Raw genomic sequence first — 19290 nt, 5'->3', positions numbered from 1 at the left:
TGGTCTGCAGTTATGAGGCTGGCTGGACGTCCTGCCAAATTCTCTAAAATGATGTTGGAGGCGTTTCTGGTAGGGAAATTGATATTAAAATATCTGGCAACAGCTCTGGTGGACATTCCTGAAGTCAGCATGCCAATTGCATGATCCCTCAAATCTGTAGCAATGTGTGATTTTTAGTGACTTTATATTTTCCTCAGCAAAGTGCACCTGTGTAATAATAATGTTTTATCAGCTTCTTGATATGCCACACCTGTCAGGTGAATGGATTATCTTGGCAAAGGAGAAATGCTCACTAACAGGGACATAAACAAATTGGAACATTTGATCTTTTATTTCAGCTCATGAAACATGGGACAAGCACTTTACATGTGGAATTTGCTTTGGTATTCATCCAGAACACTGCAGCCCGCCTGGTGTTCAACCTTCCCATATTCTCCCTTGGCACCCTGCTCCTCTGCACACTCCACTGGCTTCCAGTCGAATCTCATATCCACGACGAGACCATGGTACTTGCCTAGAGGACAGCAAGAGGAACTACCCCTCCCTACCTTCAGGCTCTGCTCAAACCTTACACCCCAACCTGAGTACTCTGTTCTGCCACCTCTTGGCTCTCCCACACCTACTGGAGGGCAGCTCCCGCTCAGCACAGTCCAAGGTCTTCTCTGTCCTGGCACTCCAATGGTGGAACTAACTTCCCCTTGAAGCTAGGACAGCAGAGTTCCTGCCCATCTACCAAAACCTCTGAAACACCTACCTCTTCAAAGAGTATCTTAAATTATCCCACAGCCTCCTATCCCCAAAAAAGCTAGCTACTTTGAGGAAAAATGTACTATGACTGATAAGTAGCTAGGTGGGACAACCACATAAGATGAATGCATTAACTGCAAGTCACTCTGGATAAGAGTCTGTTGCCCTAAATGACATATCAGGCTCTGCATCAACTTGGCAACTTGGACAATTCCCAAAGAATCCAGTACATACGAAGGATGGTCCCAGTCTGAAATACTGCTCTTTCCACATGCAAATAGTGACGGTGGCATTCGAGCAGTCAAGATGGAGATTCATTCACTAAACTCCAACCGTGTCCAACAAGCAGGTTGACATTTGTCATGAATTTTGCCCTGACGGCAGAGTGATTACCGCTAATGGGCCAGCTGCAAAGTCAAAATGGTCTATATCCTAAAAATTAATGAAAACATTTGTCTTAATTTAAGATTAGGGTTAGCAGTGTGGTTAAAGTTCGATAGATTTAAAATCAGATTTTATTACTGGCTGTGCTAGCTGTGTCATTCCAATGCGGTGACTTTTCTGTCCCCAGGAAATATCACTTCTTATTTAGTGTAAAATAATGTCATGTGGATTCCAAAAGGCTTTAAATATAAGGTCAGGTGTCCTTTACCTTAAAAACAAGTATGGATCTTAAAGGGAATTTTATGTATTTTGAACACTTTCAGCATTTTTGCCATGTCCCTGGATGTTATTAATCAACTTCCATGAGAAATAGCCATAAGATATTTAATCTTTCATTATTTGATAATCCTAGTTAAATTCTGCCATCAATAATGTTTATCATGATTATTGTATTATTATATATAAGATTTTCTGTGGCCATAAATAGTAGGCTGTTGGGAGTATGCAGAATTTGTTGGTTTAATAGCATGGGACATTTCAAAAATCTAGTATACTTTAAATGTCATGATATCATACTCATTTAGGCTTTGACAACAGCTGATTTAATTAGATATGGGGATGCGCTACCGAAATCAATGAATAGTTGGAAACGGCGCATGACGCATTCTCAGAATTGGACATTTTTGGGGGGTTTGTATCATTTGATTTAAACAACATGCCTACCACTTTGAAGTTGCAAAATATTTTTTCTTGCGAAACAAACAAGAAATAAGACAAAAACAACTTGAGCGTGCATAATTATTCACCCCCCCAAAAGTCAATACTTTGTAGAGCCACCTTTTGCAGAAATTACAGCTGCAAGTCTCTTGGGGTATGTCTCTATAAGCTTGGCACATCTAGCCACTGGGATTTTTGCCCATTCTTCAAGGCAAAACTGCTCCAGCTCCTTCAAGTCGGATGGGTTCTACTGGTGTACAGCAATATTTAAGTCATACCACAGATTCTCAATTGGATTGAGGTCTGGGCTTTGACTAGGCCATTCCAAGACATTTAAATGTTTCCCCTTAAACCACTCGAGTGTTTCTTTAGCAGTATGCTTAGGGTCATTGTCCTGCTGGAAGGTGAACCTCCGTCCCAGTCTCAAAACTCTGGAAGACTGAAACAGGTTTCCCTCAAGAATTTCAACCTATTTAGCACCATCCATCATTTCTTCAATTCTGACCAGTTTCCTAGTCTCTGCAGATGAAAAACATCCTCACAGCATGATGCTGCCACCACCATGCTTCTCTGTGGGGATGCTGTTCTTGGGGTGATGGGAAGTGTTGGGTTTGCGCCAGACATAGCGTTTTCCTTGATGGCCAAAAATCTACATTTTAGTCTCATCTAACCAGAGTACCTTCATCCATATGTTTGGGAGTCTCCCACATGCCTTTTGGAGAACACCAAACGTGCTTGCTTATTTTTTCTTTAAGCAATGGCTTTTTTTTCTGGCCACTCTTCCGTAAAGCCCAGCTCTGTGGAGTGTACAGCTTAAAGTGGTCCTATTGACAAATACTCCAATCTCCGCTGTGGAGCATTGCAGCTCCTTCAGGGTTCTCTTTGTTGCGCCTCTGATTAATGCCCTCCTTGCCTGGTCCATGAGTTTGTGTGCGGCCCTCTCTTGGCAGGTTTGTTGTGGTGCCATAGTCTTTCCATTTAAAAAAAAATGGATTTAATGGTGCTCCGTGGGGTTCAAAGTTTCTGATTTTTTTTATAACCCAACCCTGATTTGTACTTCTCCACAACTTTGTCCCTGACCTGTTTGGAGAGCTCCTTGGTCTTCATGGTGCCCCTTGCTTAGTGGTGTTGCAGACTCTGGGGCCTTTCAGAACTGGTGTATATACACTCAGATCATGTGACACTTAGATTGCACACAGGTGGACTTTTTAACTAAATATTTGACTTCTGAAGGTAATTGGTTGCACCAGATCTTATTTAGGGGCTTCATAGCAAAGGGGGTGAATAGATATGCACGCACCACTTTTCCGTACATTTTTGGAACAAGTAATTTTTTTAAATTTCACTTCACCAATTTGGACAATTGTGTATGGCCATTACATGAAATCCAAATAAAAATCCATTTAAATTACAAATTGTAATGCAACAAAATAGGAAAAACGCCAAGGGGTTGAATACTTTTGCAAGGCACTGTAAATGGGATACAATCTGCACAGCTGCGACTCATCTGTCAGACTAGGCTGCGGTGCGTGCAGTGTGTCGCATGAGTCGGATTTTAGCAACTTGTACGTTGCTTTGCCGTGTGGTCTCAGAAACAGAAGTAGATTAAACCAGAAGGTGCTTATGTGTAGCTTTCAGCTATATGTTTATGGAATGGCAACAAGAGAGAGAAAAAAGGCTAATATTGAGACGCTTGTCATTCAGGCAAAAGAGTTCATTCTTGGTTTCATCAGACCAGAGAATCTTGTTTATCATGGTCTGAGTCCTTTATGTGCTTTTTGGCAAACTCCAAGCGGGTTGTCATGTGCCTTTTACTGAGGTGCTTCCGTCTGGCCACTCCACAATAACGGCCTGATTGATGAAGTGCTGCAGAGATGGTTGTCCTTCTGGAAGGTTCTCCCATCCCCATGGAGGAACTCTGGCGCTCTAGAGTGACCATCGGGTTCCTGGTCACCTCCCTGACCAAGGCCCTCCTCTCCCGATTGCTCAGTTTGGCCGGGCGGCCAGCTCTAGGAAAGTCTTGGTGGTTTCAGACTTCTTCCATTTAAGAATAATGGAGGCCACTGTGTTCTTGGGGACCTTCAATGCTGCAGACATTTTTTGGTATCCTTCCCCAGATTTTTGCTCTGACATGCACTGTCAACTGTGGGACCTTATATAGACAGGTGTGTGCCTTTCCAAATCATGTCCAATCAATTGAATTTACCACAGGTCAATCAAGTTGTAGAAATATCTCAAGGATGATCAATAGAAACAGGATGCACCTGAACTCAATTTCCAATCTCATAGCAAACGGTCTGAATACTTATTTACAATACATGATCAATTATACATTTTGTAAATTGAGAGGCGGCAGGTAGCCTAGTGGGTAGAGTGTTGGGCCAGTAACCGAAAGGTTGCTGGATCGAATCCCTGAGCTGACAAGGTAAAAATCAGTAATTCTGCCCTTGAACAAGGCAGTTAACCCACTGTTCCCCGATAGGCCGTCATTGTAAAGAAGAATTTGTTCTTAACTGGCTTGCCTAGTTCAATAAAGGTTAAATAAAAAAAGAGTAAAAACCTGTTTTTGCTTTGTCATTATGGGGCATTGTGTGTAGATTGATGGGGGAAAAATGTAATTACTTTTTTTTTTAGAATAAGGCTGTAACGTAACAATGTGGAATAAGTCAAGGGGTTTACACTTTCCAAATGCACTGTATACTTATTTTATTTATTTCATTAAGTTATGCAACATCCAATTATCCTGTGTGAAAAAGTAATCCCCTCACTCTATGTAGTGTTTGCTGTGTTCTCTCTTGTCAATGTGTGTTTTGTCCTATATTTATATTGTATTTATTTTTTATTTTAAATCCCAGCCCCCGTCCCCGCAGGAGGCCTTTTGGTAGGCCGTCATTGTAAATAATAATTTGTTCTTGACTGCCTAGTTAAATAAAATTAAATACACTTAACTGGTTGTGCCACCTTTAGGTGCAATGACTGCAACCAAATGCTTCCTGTAGTTGATCAGTCTCTCACATCGCTGTGGAGTAATTTTGTCCCACTCTTGCATGCAGAACCACTTTAACTCAGCAACATTTGTGGGTTTTCAAACAAAGTCCTGCCACATCTCAATTGGGATTAGGTCTGGACTTTGGCTAGGCCATTCCAAAAGTTACGTATTGCTTTTTAGCCCTTTTCATGTACACTTGATTGTGTTTTGGATCATTGTCTTGTTGCATGACCCAGCTGCGCTACAGCTCACAGACGGATGGGCTGACATTCTCCTGTAGAATTCTCTGATACAGTTCATGGTTCCTTCTATTAAGGCAGTCATCCAGGTCCTGAGGCAGCAAAGCATCCCCAAACAATCTCCATGCTTGACCATTGGTATTTGTATTTATTAGGCATCCCCATTAGCTGCTGCAAAGGCAGCAGCTACTCAGCCTGGGGTCCAACCTATTAAAGCACTTACATTACATAAAAGCTAAATCAGTACATCATAACATTATTAAACCACTACATATCTACAATACTAAATGTTTAATATCACAATATGTGCGTATTCATGTGTTTGCACCTTTGTGTGCGTCTCTTCACAGTCCCCGTTCTATAAGGTGTATTTTTACCTTTAAAGAAAAAATTTGATTCTACTTCTTGCATCAGTTACCTGATATGGATGGCATGTCTTGCTGGGTATGCATGGGTGTCTGAGCTGTGTGCTAGTATTTTAAACAGCCAGCTCGGTACATTCAGCTTGTCAACACCTCTTACAAAAAGAAGTAGTGATGAAGTCAGTCTCGCTTCCACTTTGAGCTATTAGAGATAGACATGCATGTCATTGTTAGCTCTCTGTGTCCTTTTAAGGGCCAGCCGGCTGCCCTGTTCTGAGCCAACTGCAATTTTCCCAAGTCCCTCTTTGTGGCACCTGACCACACTACTGAACAGTAGTCTAGATGCAACAAAACTAGGGCCTGTAGGACCTGCCTTGTTGATGGTGTTGTTTAGAAGGCAGAGTAGCACTATATTATGCACAGACTTCTCCCCATTTTAGCTACTGTTGTACCAATATGTTTTGACTGACAGTTTACATTCCAGGGTTACTCCAAGCAGTTTAGTCACCTCAACATCCACATTCATTATATGTAGTTGAGGTTTAGGGTTTAGTGAATGATTTGTCCCAAATACAATGCTTTTAGTTTTGTTAATATTTAGGACTAACTTATTCCTTGCAACCCATTCCGAAACTAACTCATCCGCATACATAAACACACTGGCTTTACTCAAAGTCAGTGGCATGTCTTTAGTAAATATTGAAAAAAGTAAGGAGGCAAAACAGCTACCCTGGGGAATTCCTGATTCTACCTGGATTATGTTTGAGAGGCTTCCATTAAAGAACACCCTCTGTGTTCTGTTAGACAAGTAACTCTTTATCCACATTACAGCAGGTGGTGTAAAGCCATAACACATACACTACCATTCAAAAGTTTGGGGTCACTTAGAAATGTCCTTGTTTTTGAAAGAAAAGCAATTTTTTGGTCCATTAAAATAACATTAAATTGATTAGAAATACAGTGTAGCCATTGTTAATGTTGTCAATAACTATTGTAGCTGGAAACGGCAGATTTGTTATGGAATATCTACATAGGTGTACAGAGGTCCATTATCAGCAACCATGACTCCTGTGTTCCAATGGCACATTGTGTTAGCCTTTTTAAAATGATAAACTTTGATTAGCTAAGTGATCATTAGAAAACCCTTTTTCAATTATGTTAGCACAGCTGAAAACTGTTGTGCTTATTAAAGAAGGAATACAACTGGCCTTCTTATGACCAGTTGACTATCTGGAGCATCAGCATTTGTGGGTTTGATTACAGGCTCAAAATGGCCAGAAACAAAAACCTTTCTTCTGAAACTCGTCAGTCTATCCTTTTTCTGAGAAATTAAGGCTATTCCATAAGAGAAATTGCCAGGAAACTGAAGATCTCGTACAACGCTGTGTACTACTACCTTCACAGAACAGCACAAACTGGCCCTAACCAGAATAGAAAGAGTGGGAAGCCCCAGTGCACAACTGAGCAAGAGGACAAGTACATTAGAGTGTCTAGTTTGAGAAACAGATGCCTCACAAGTCCTCAACTGGTAGCTTCATTAAATAGTACCCGCAAAACACCAGTCTCAACGTCAACAGTGAAGAGGTGATTCCGGGATGCTGGCCTTCTAGGCAGAGTTGCAAAGAAAAGCCATATCTCAGACTGGCCAATAAAAAGAAAAGATTAAGATGGGCAAAAGACCACAGACACTGGACAGAGGAAGATTGGAAAAATTTGTTTTGGACAGACGAATCTAAGTTTGAGGTGTTCGGATCACAAAGAAGAACATTCGTGAGACGCAGAAAAAATGAAAAGAAGCTGGAGGAGTGCTTGACGCCATCTGTCAAGCATGGTGGAGGCAATGTGATGGTCTGGGGGTGCTTTGGTGGTGGTAAAGTGGGAGATTTGTACAGGGTAAAAGTTATCTTGGATAAGGAAAGCTATCACTCCATTTTGCAACACCCATGCCATACCCTGTGGATGGCGCTTAATTGGAGCCAATTTCCTCCTACAACAGGACAATGACCCAATGCACAGCTCCAAACTATGCAATAACTATTTAGGGAAGAAGCAGTCAGCTGGTATTCTGTCTATAAAGGAGTGGCCAGCACAGTCACTCCTATTGATCTGTTGTGGGAGCAGCTTGACCATATGGTACGTAAGAAGTGCACATGAAGCCAGTCCAACTTGTGGGAGGTGCTTCAGGAAGCATGGGGTTAAATCTTTTCAGATAACCTCAACAAATTGACAACTAGAATGCCAAAGGTCTGCAAGGCTGTAATTGCTGCAAATGGAGGATTCTTTGACGAAAGCAAAGTTTGAAGGACACAATTATTTCAATTTAAAAAATAATTATTTATAACCATGTCAACATATTGAATATATTTCCTATTCATTTTGCAACTCATTTCATGTATGTTTTCATTGAAAACAAGGACATTTCTAAGTGACCCCAAACTTTTGAACGGTAGTGTACGTTTTTCCAGCAGTAGACTATCATCGGTAAACGTCAAAAGCTGCACTGAAGTGTAACAAGACAGCCTCCACAATCATTTTATCATCAATTTCTCGCAGCCAATCATCAGTCATTTGTGTAAATGCTGTGCTTGTGGAGTGTCCTTCCCTATAAGCATGCTGAAAGTCTGTTGTCAATTTGTTTACTGTGAAATAGCATTGTATCTGGTTAACAAAAAAAAGACAGAAGTTTACTAAGGGTTGGTAACAGGCTTATTGTTCAGCTATTTGAGCCAGTAAAGGGGGCTTTAATATTCTTGGGTAGTGGAATGACTTTTGCTTCCCTCCAGGCCTGAGGGCACACACTTTCTAGTAGGCTTAGATTGAAGAGGTTATTACTTTGGAATGCAGTGTTTGGTTTTCAACCAGGCATAATGGGACCCATGTTGTCTAAAAAGTTGACTCAAGTTTGTCAAGAAGCATCTGGATGATCATCAAGACTTTTGGAAGAATATTCTAGAAGAAGGTTTTGGTTGAAGATCTGATGACATTCAGTATTAAAAAAAATGCAAAAGTAGAGAAAATTAGAAAGGGGCCAAATACTTCTTTCCAGCTGGTGCAGTCCCATGGCAGTACGTGGTGGTGTGATCCATCCTCCACAGTGCCACCCCAAGATTATATTTTAAGAGCCACCCACAGCTATTATAAAATGAGCAAATATATTCCATTAAAGTTGAATCTGTGTTTGTGTCAGTTAAGAATGGATCAAAATCTGGAGGAAAATGGGGGAGGGTCATGCATTTAATATTTCAGTCAAGGGGGAGGGTTTATTTAAAAAATTATGTTTTACATAGTCCAGGGGGATCATGTAATTGATTACATTTTTAAAATCCTGGCTTCAACTGTCTGGCAGACGGCAGACAGCGTGTATGGAGCGGTTTGCTGATGTCAACGTTGAGAACAGTGCCCCATGGTGGCGGTGGGGTTATGGTATGGGCCATTCCATTATAGGCTGTGACTTACTTAGAATTAAATACAAACTAAACGAAAAATGACTTCAGTGCCTTTGAATACATTTTTAGAAACAGGAGTTTGGACAGTCTGTGGCTTCATGCTCATGCGTTGGTGTCAGAAGAGCAGGCCAGCGGCGAATATGCTCTCCACACTTGCAGAGCCCCTGGGGATGCTAAACACCCTTAGGGCCACTTGCTAGGCTGAGCTTATAGGTTGGCATACATGTTTTTAGGCAAAATAACCCCATAAAAATGTAAAGCTCCTTGATAATATACCAGGCCTATTGAGCCAAAATCAAGGCGAATGGCGGATTCCACTATTGTTGCTCAGCTAATGTTGCTCACATCACACACACACGTTCTGTAAAGCATGTGTGCTACCTAACTGCCTGATTCCATCAGAATTACATTTTTTATGTAATTTTATTAACAGGATAATCCGCTTGCAAGCTAACATTGCTCGACCCCTTGCCTAAATCGAAAGAAATGCCATAACTCTTTAGCTGGTTACGTATTGTAGCGACCCGCACAGACAGCTGTGTGTTATGTGTTAGGCTATTAGTGGGTTGTGTTGTACTTACCAGTGTTCGCGGGGTCCGACATGCCAATCAACCTGCTATCTGCCAATCACGGGAATGCCTGGAATGTTCTGATGCCGGGAATCCTGGTGGTTGGCGGAGTGGCGTGGAGTGGGGTTGGGCAGGGGGATGGAGCATTGGAAGTTAAGACCAGGTTTAGCCATTGTTCTTTCTCTTATGTCTGGCCTTCACAAGAGAAGGTCACGGTTGGCTTGTGGGTATCTTTCATTTATTTGGCGTGGGCTACGGCCAAACATTAGCCTGTGTAAAGTTGGGTTAATAAACCGTCAATTCGTAAACTCAATCCTCTGTCTGGACAATTGTTCCTTTATGATCTAGTCAGGTCATTACAGTATTAAACAGTTTCATCTGCCAGCTTCTTACCTTCTTATTACTTTGCCCGGTCAGATCCACTGATAGTCACCGGCTATAAACTGCCTTCTTCACTTCTGTCGAGTTGGAGAAAATTCTACTGAAACATGTCCTAGGTCCGGACACTCCCACTTAAATTGTGTAAGAAGCTAACCATCTGATTCGTTTTTGTTGTTGTCAATGAACGCATTCACCCCCGTAGAAATAGAACGATCATTCAATGTCTATGTTCATCACTATATATATATATATATATATTTGTTTTTATTTTATTGAATATCCGAAACATACAGTGTACTTGCATTGAAGCCGCTCAACAGCTACATCATACCAGTCATCCAACAGACTCCCATTCAGAGCGACACACAGAAACATCCAGGGTCAATGCCCTGCTCAAGGGCACGTTGGCAGATCTCCCACCAGGCCAAAAAACGTGAACCCGAACCCTCCAAGATCCCCCCACAGTTCCCCAATAGCTGTCCATCGGCCATATGTTCATCACTTTGTAAATCTTGCTACAGAAGATTAATTTTCTCAACCCCCCAAAAAATAAGCTGAAATATCTACTTAACACAAAAGAATTGTCCAGCTAGTTTTCTTGAATAAGACAGATAACGTTAGATGGTGTAATATTCATTGCAGGCAGATGTTTTGTCTCTGATATAGTTACGACGTTACTAAAACTATTACATTTACACATTTTATGGATAGATTGTGGTGCACTATTCAAAGTGACCACTGTATGTCGCTGCTTGTAGTTACTGCACATACTAGCTTTTACCGATGGCCGACGTTCAAGTACGCACCACTTGTGTCTATCAGTGCAATAAACAACGGCTAGCACACACGGACGCAGATCAAACCCTTCCCGAACAATTACCACAATAAAACAAAAATATCGCAATTAGCTACATCTCCACCCGATCCTAATGAAGGATCTCCGGCCTGACTGACTAGGAGATGGGAATACTTAACATAATAGACCAGGTAGGTAACGCAAATTAAAGCTAGCTACGGTCGGTATTCCTTTAGGAAACCGTTGTTTTCTTTATCACTGCTTCCTTATGAGGGCGGGTTTGATAGATAGCTAGCAAACGTTAGCTTGCTAGGTCTCGCTAATACGGTGCTTGGCCTAAGCTCGTTTATGGCCATTTTAACGATACAGTGTAATCACATTTTACATGCTCCAATAAAATGAAGTATAACGTGGGACTGTATTGTTTGCTAAAAGTATCTCCGCTGATTTGTTCGCTTGCTAATGCCTAACTACTAAATGTGGCAATATCATGTACACACCAGCTTTCCTATCCAGGCTATCATCCCATAGCTAACGTAGTTAGCTAGCTGGTACCGGTATGGACGACGACATATTCTGAATAGTAGCCAGCTATCGATTTGGCTAAGCATTTGGGATTTTATGATTTTCAGTATGAACAACTTGTTTAGACGTCAATAACCAACAATATAGGAGTAATGACGGTCACATTCTTAACCAACTAACTGACAACTAGGAAACTAACGTAAGCTATCTAGATCGATACGTCGTCGCTGCAGTAAGCATTAGTTAGCTATGGACTGTGCTGTCACTACTGTGTTGGTAAAGTCTCGAGCTAACTGGACATAATTATGTATTCCGCTAACTTTTTATAGTTGCATGTTGTACAGAAATGCAATCAGCTGTTACGATTTAATTACTGCGTGCGTGAGGCGTTTTCCAATTCCAAGCGAAGTACGTTGTGTTGGGTGCACGCAGCTAACATTGGCAAATATGACAAGTAGTGTCTGTCTGTATAGCAAGTCCCAGTCAAGTGGATAGCTAGCTAATGTCATTCGTCCACCCCGTGTTATCAGGGAAGCATCACACATTTTATAGCGTAATGCCCAGATCCCACACCTGTCTATGACAATGACCTCTTATAATATTAACTTGCATGATGCAGCAGCACAATGCAAAGAAGTTTGCAAGAAATTGGACCAGATAACGCAGGTCCATTATATATATTTTTATTTACAGGATCAGGATGTCAGTTATGCATGCACAATCTGAAAATATGTAATGTGTCTATATTCTCTTCCAGACTTTGCTGGTCCAGGCTATATTTAGCCGAAATGCAGAGGAAGTGAAGTTTTTGTTGCACAAGAATGATGAAGTCAATGCACTGGTAAGATGGCTCGCTACACATTAACATGCCCTTGTGTGAATCAATTTACTCCACATTTCCTATGGTACCCATACTAGACACTTTCTTAATGGGCCAGCCAGTTAAACAGCAAGGAATTACCTCTCCAATCCTCTACAGGCTTTGACCTCCTGTGCATGTGACCTTAAACTTTGATTTGATTTGACCTTCCTGTCAACTGTGAATCAGATGTAGTTAACGCAACAGAGTAAATAAATAATGCTATGTGGAGCAGTAATGTTATACCCACAGTATTTCACACTTCACATTCTTGGTCACAGTTTTCAACAGTATCTGTGCATGTTGTTCTCTTCAAAAACCATCTTGAGTGTAAGCTGTATTTTGTGTGTGGTTGCATTGCACACAAGTGCATATGCCCCATGTATTTGAAGACAAGGAAAAGATTAGTTTACGGTTAAGGGATTGATGGGAGGAAAAGCTTAGCATTGAGAGATTGAAAGCATCTTCTTCCATCCAAGTGTGTGGCGGATCAGTCTAGATTCCTTGCTCGTTCAGTCCATCCCTCTGGTAATCTGACCAGCTGGTTGTCAGGTTAGAGCCCTGACACCATTCTCTAGGTCCACTTAATACACACACAGCCAGTCTTAACATTTAGTTTCACAGGTGCTGAAACAGGGCAAGGTGAGGGCACCTAATGTGAATAGTGGTGTATAGAAAGTGGAAAGGAACTTCTACAGTGGAGAGGAAGAGGTCTCAAATTGCTGAGTGCATGCTTTCAATCAGCATCGGTTCAAATATGGCTTGCTGCCAATATGTAAATTCAGTAGCTGCAATTTGTTAAATGTCACAACAACCTAAATCAGGTTCTATTGTATATTAATATATTTTGCATTTACAATGGAGTCAATATTTGGCAGAGGTCAAATATTATATCACTGTCAATACTCAGTTGAAGCCACTAGCCCTCGGGCTATTCAATCACTGCTTCAAGTCAAAGAAGACATTCTGTTCTACCACAGCAAAAGTAATATGCAGTTGAGCTCCCTTTGCTTCACTTTCACATGGTTAACATTGTTTTGATTCCTACATGCATCCAAACAGGAATTCTTGCTATGCAAGATAACATTTTTGACTTGTACGCCCAAAACCCACAGGGATTTGTTGTCCTTAAAACAGCCTCTCATCCCGGAGGCCCAAAATCCTCAAACGGCTTCCTCCTCCAGTCAGTCAGTCAGTGATTGAATGATGCGTATGGAGAATAAGACAGCAATTTCCTTACTAGGGCTGTGAGGGTGAGACCGGGCCTGAGCCCTCATTCCCCACACGCCTCCCTTCCTTCCTTTCACTGTCATGAGTCATTCACTGGTGGGTTTACACTGCACACACACATTCCAGTACGGAGGACAGGGTCCGTTAACAGGCTAAAGATGCCCGAGCAATTTTTCTCACTGAGGTGGATTTCAAGCCCTTCCGGTTTACAGAATGAAAAAAATAAAATCTGGTTTTGCCACATTTTTAGATACAGCATACCTAATCCCAACTAATAATTTTCTGTGAAAAATAGTTCATACTGAATATTCTGAGGAGACGGACTACAGGCCAACATGTATGACATACCTTTTTACTTTAGTTTTTTGCAGGATGGCTATTTCTTTCTGTATTTTCAATATCCTGTAATTTAAAGCTATTTTATGTAGTTGGTTTCAAGTTCAAACCTATTAGCAGCGGTATTACGTTTTATATTCTCGGCCTTTGAGGTGTATCGTTCAACTTGCTGTTTGTTTTTAATACAATGATGTGATCAAAACCAACTGTGGGCATTAATCTGGGTCCTTGCTGACTGTTTCTCTGTCTGCTCTCTCTCCTCAGGACCAAGAACGCCGTACCCCCTTACATGCTGCTGCGTGTTTGGGCGACGTTCACATTATGGACCTCCTCATTAATTCAGGTAACGTTCTCCAGCATGAGACAGACACTTTTCAGAGTGATTTGCATTATTCGCTCAATTATCCCTATCATATTATGGAATAAAGGTTCATCTCATTATCTGTTAGAATATCAACCAGCATTGAAACCCTTCCCTATAGTCAGAGGTTGATAAGCCCTATCCTAAATGAATATACTGCTAATGAAACCAGAGACGTGTGCAAATGTCACTGACCATCTGAGATCTGAGGGCCATTGTGATTAGCTGAATGTGCAGTAGAGCTGAAAGCTACAGAATTGTTGACTGAGTTTGCTCGCTCTCTCTCAGGTGCTAGTATTAATGCTAAGGACCAAGGCTGGCTGACACCCCTGCATCGGGCAGCTGCCTCACGGAACGAAGTAAGACCGTGATGTCAAGTACTATATGTAAAACCTTCTACAGTCATTTCACTTGAATTCCTCATCTGTCTTAATAGCATTGCTCAGCTTTTGAAATAGAATTTGCATACTTATAACCCATCACCTCCTTTCTTGAATGAGTAGCTATATGAATGTCAGTGATAGTCACACTCCTCATCCTTTTTATTTATTCTCCTTCCGTCTTTCCCAGAAGGCCGTGGGGCTGCTTCTGAAGCAGGATGCGGAGGTCAATCTGCGAGATAAGTTTTGGCAGACGCCATTGCACGTGGCGGCGGCAAACCGGGCCACACGCTGCGCTGAGGCCCTAATCCCCAAGCTGAGCAGCCTGAACGTAGCAGACCGCTCCGGCAGGACGGCCCTGCACCATGCAGCACACAGCGGCCATGTGGAGGTTAGGGGTCATAGGGTGGAGGGTTATGAGTAACACTGAAATGGCACCCAATCCCCTATATAGTGTACTACTTTTGACCAGGGCCCGCATAGGGTCCCCTATATAGGGAATAGGTGCCAATTCAGACGTAGCCTAGGTGATTAACTGTTCATCCTCTACTCAGAAAGGTGTCTTGAGTGTGCTGGTTTTAACTTATTATCTGCTGTCTGTTTCCAGATGGTGAATTTGCTCCTCAACAAAGGGGCGAACTTGAGTGCCAGTGATAAGAAGGAGAGGCAGCCAATCCACTGGGCCGCATACCTCGGTGGGTGGGACCTTAGAATGAACACATTTCCTGAAAGTAGCTTAGTTTCCATACAATTTGCGACAGATTTGAAATTGAATGTTCTGAAATCTTTATAGAAAAATATGGGCATTTTCCCTCCAGAGATGTTTCCATCAAACAGATTTTTTGCAGATTAAAGGCTGTACGGGATGACATAGTGCATATAAAAATAACTTTTGCTGTTAAATTCCCATGTACCGAATGGAAAAATACAAGTTACATGGATTTCCATCGCATTTTGTCACGAACTGTAGCAAATGTATCCACTCTGGTCTTGGCACATGCACTCTAGCCAACAGCTCGCATACTGTTATGGATAAGAACGATATTATTTGTATGTGTCAAAAGGCAGCCAAGCATCGATCATCATGTCACCAGAATAAGACCCTCAATATTTATTGGAAAGGAGCATCAAGCTCATCACCTTGCACTTTCACCTCCTGTGAAGTTCATCATAACTTATTTAATCTGTTGCCTAATAAACTGCATGCTTTCCCGAGTCGTAGTGGGAGGACCACAGAACATATTGCGTGACTCCAAGTTTACTTCATTATGATGGTTATTATATTAATATTTGCGCATAAAGGCATTTCCACCACAATTTCTAGCATAATTAATTTTACAAACACAAAAAGATTGAACAAACAAATTGTCGGCGTTTATAAAATTGTACCGGCATTTCATGTTTCCATCAGCCCGGTCTTCACTTTTTTCATGCGTCATGTATTTCAGCCGCATTAAATGGTTGAATGAGGTTACTGACACTTCTCTCATTGGTCTGAGCAAAGGCACTGTACATTGATCAGACTCACTGATCTACAAATCAACTTGCTTTCTAGACTTCCCATCAAGGCATCTTCATATACAGTGCATTTGGGAAAGTATTTGGATCCCTTGACTTTTTCCACATTTTGTTATGTTACAGCCTTATTCTAAAATTATTTAAATAAAACAAATTTCCTCATCAATCTACACACAATAATGACAAAGAGAAGACATGTTTTTAGAAATGTTTGCGAATTAAAAAATAAAATGAAATCAGTATTCAGACCTTTTACTCAGTGCTTGGTTGAAGCTCCTTTGGTAGCGATTACAGTCTCGAGTCTTGGGTATGACGCTACAAGCTTTGCACACCTGTATTTGGGGAGTTTCTCTGAGCTCTGTCAGGTTGGATGGGGAGCATCGCTGCACAGCTATTTTCAGGTCTCTCCAGAGATGTTCGATCGGATTCAAGTCCGTACTCTGGCTGGACCACTCAAGGACATTGAGACTTGTCCCGAAGCCACTCCTGCTCTGTCTTGGCTGTGTGCTTACGGTTGTTGTCCTGATGTTATTCTTGGCATTCAGGCCAAAGAGTTGAATCTTGGTTTCATCACACCAGAGAATCTTGTTTCTCATGGTCTGCGTCCTTTAGGTGCCTTTTGGCTGCCAGCTCTAGGAATAGTCTTGGTGGTTCCAAAATTCTTCCATTTTAAGAATGATGGAGGCCATTGTGTTCTTGGGGACCTTCAATGCTGCAGACATATTTTTTGTACCCTTCCCCAGATCTGTACCTCAACACAATCCTGTCTCGGAGCTCTACGGACAATTCCTTCGACCTCATGGCTTGACTCTAACGTGCACTGTCAACTGTGGGACCTTATATCAACATGTGTGTTCCTTTCCAAATCATGTCCAATCAATTGAATTTACCACAGGTGGACTCCAATCAAGTTGTAGAAACTTCTCAAGGATGATCAATGGAAACAGGATGCACCTGAGCTCAATTTCGAGTCTCATAGCAAAGGGTCTGAATACTTATGTAAATAAGGTATTTCTGTTTATTTTTAATACATTTGAAAAAATGTCCAAAAACCTGTTTTCGTTTTGTCATAATGGGGTATTGTGGGTAGATTGATGGGGAAATTATTTAATACATTTTAGAATAAGGCTGTAAGGTAACCAAATGTAGAAATAGTCAAGGGGTCTGAATACTTTCCAAGTACACTGTACAAAGATAAGAAAAACTTTGCCGAATCACATATCCTCACGCACAAGCAGAAGATTGACTTGGATTTCATTAACCTATCCGTGTGTGTCTGTATATGTTCCATGATTCTATGGTTGTCTCCTCTTCCCTCAGGGCATCTGGAGATCGTGAAGCTACTGGTGTCGCGGAGTGCGGACGCCATGTGCAGGGACAAGCGAGGTTATACCCCGCTCCACGCCGCAGCTGCCAGCGGCCAGATCGAGGTGGTCAAGTACTTGCTGCGGTTGGGGTCAGAGGTGAGGGGTCAGGGGGTGAGGCTCCATCAGGTCACCATCATATGGTCACTCCATGTGTCAGGTGGTTTCCTATTGTTGAAATGTGCTTTTTTTACATTTTTATCTCCGGACCATATAACATCCCCAAACCCCACCATCATCTCTAGTTGTTGTCTAATTTCTACCTTCTCTTTATCTCTGCGTCAGATTGACGAGCCCAACGCTTTTGGGAACACAGCGCTCCACATGGCGTGCTACACAGGCCAAGAGGCGGTTGCCAACGAGCTGGTGAACCGAGGCGCCAACGTCAACCAGCCAAACCAGCGCGGCTGCACGCCGCTGCACCTGGCCGCTGTCTCCACCAACGGGGCGCTTTGCCTCGAGCTGCTAGTTAACAACGGTGCTGACGTCAACATGCAGGTCAGTTAGAGTAGGCTGGGGAAAAAGGGATTGGTTGCACCATAAATGGCACCCTATTCCTTATATAGTGCACAAATGTGTATATACAGTGCCTTGCAAAAGTATTCATCCCCCTTGGCTTTTTTTCCCTATTTTGTTGCATTACAACCTGTCATTTAAATAGATTTTTATTTGGGTTTCATGTAATGGACATACACAAAATAGTCCAAATTGGTGAAGTGAAATGGAAAAAATAACTTGTTTCAAAAAATTCCTAAAAATTTAAAATGGAAAAGTGGTGCTTGCATATGTATTCACCCCCTTTGCTATGAAGCCCCAAAATAAGATCTGGTGCAACCAATTACCTTCAGAAGTCACATAATTAGTTAAATAAAGTCCACCTGTGTGCAATCTAAGTGTCACATGATCGGGGTACATATCCACCTGTTCTGAAAGGTCCCAGAGTCTGCAACACCACTAAGCAAGGGGCACCACCAAGCAAGTGGCACCATGAAGACCAAGGAGCTCTCCAAACAGGTCAGGGACAAAGTTGTGGAGAAGTACATATCAGGGTTGGGTTATAAAAAAAATCAGAAACTTTGAACCCCACGGAGCACCATTAAATCCATTATTTAAAAAATGGAAAGACTATGGCACCACAACAAACCTGCCAAGAGAGGGCTGCACACCAAAACTCATGGACCAGGCAAGGAGGGCATTAATCAGAGGCGCAACAAAGAGATCCCTGAAGGAGCTGTAAAGCTCCACAGCGCCGATTGGAGTATCTGTCCATAGGACCACTTTAAGCCATACACTCCACAGAGCTGGGCTTTACGGAAGAGTGGCCAGAAAAAAAGCCATTGCTTAAAGAAAACATAAGCAAACACGTTTGGTGTTTGCCAAAAGGCATGTGGGAGACTCCCCAAACATATGGAAGAAGGTACTCTGGTTAGATGAGACTAAAATGTAGCTTTTTGGCCATCAAGGAAAATGCTATGTTTGGCTCAAACCCAACACCTCTCATCACCCCGAGAACAGCATCCCCACAGTGAAGCATGGTGGTGGCAGCATCATGCTGTGAGGATGTTTTTCATCTGCAGAGACTGGGATACTGGTCAGAATTGAAGGAATGATGGATGGCGCTAAATACAGGGAAATTCTTGAGGGAAACCTGTTTCAGTCTTCCAGAGTTTTGAGACTGGGACGGAGCTTCACCTTCCAGCAGGACAATGACCCTAAGCATACTGCTAAAGCAACACTCGAGTGGTTTAAGGGGAAACATTTAAATATCTTGGAATGGCCTAGTCAAAGCCCGGACCTCAATTCAATTGAGAATCTGCGGTATGACTCTCTTTGGTCAAATAGTCCTTACTTTGCCTGTAGGTGTGTTGGGTCATTGTCCTGTTGAAAAACAAATCATAGTCCCACTAAGCGCAAACCAGATGGGATGACTTATAGCTGCAGAATGCTGTGGTAGCCATGCTGGTTAAGTGTGCCATGAATTCTAAATAAATCACTGGCAGTGTCACCAGCAACGCACCATCACATCTCCTCCATGCTTCACGGTGGGAACCACACATGCAGAGATCATCCGTTCACCTACTCTGCGT

At 42.1% G+C, this 19290-nt stretch overlaps 1 protein-coding gene across 1 annotated transcript in view; it reads left to right on the top strand.

Annotated features, from left to right (window-relative positions):
* The first annotated feature begins 10573 nt into the window (after positions 1 to 10573).
* The window catches only part of LOC129815363 (serine/threonine-protein phosphatase 6 regulatory ankyrin repeat subunit C-like), a 44927-nt gene continuing 36210 nt past the window's right edge, over positions 10574 to 19290 (top strand). Inside the window, exons 1-8 of the mRNA XM_055869122.1 lie at positions 10574 to 10821; positions 11913 to 11996; positions 13845 to 13923; positions 14230 to 14300; positions 14512 to 14712; positions 14929 to 15016; positions 17160 to 17302; positions 17489 to 17701. Coding sequence (XP_055725097.1) covers positions 10795 to 10821; positions 11913 to 11996; positions 13845 to 13923; positions 14230 to 14300; positions 14512 to 14712; positions 14929 to 15016; positions 17160 to 17302; positions 17489 to 17701 — 906 coding nt within the window. The 5' untranslated portion in view covers positions 10574 to 10794. The remainder of the gene's footprint in view (positions 10822 to 11912; positions 11997 to 13844; positions 13924 to 14229; positions 14301 to 14511; positions 14713 to 14928; positions 15017 to 17159; positions 17303 to 17488; positions 17702 to 19290) is intronic.

The sequence above is a fragment of the Salvelinus fontinalis genome, chromosome 18 (genome assembly GCF_029448725.1).
Source record: "Salvelinus fontinalis isolate EN_2023a chromosome 18, ASM2944872v1, whole genome shotgun sequence".
Classification (NCBI taxonomy): Eukaryota; Metazoa; Chordata; class Actinopteri; order Salmoniformes; family Salmonidae; genus Salvelinus; species Salvelinus fontinalis.
The sequence above is the reverse complement of the archived record's forward strand: the minus strand, read 5'-3'. Positions and strand labels throughout refer to the sequence as shown.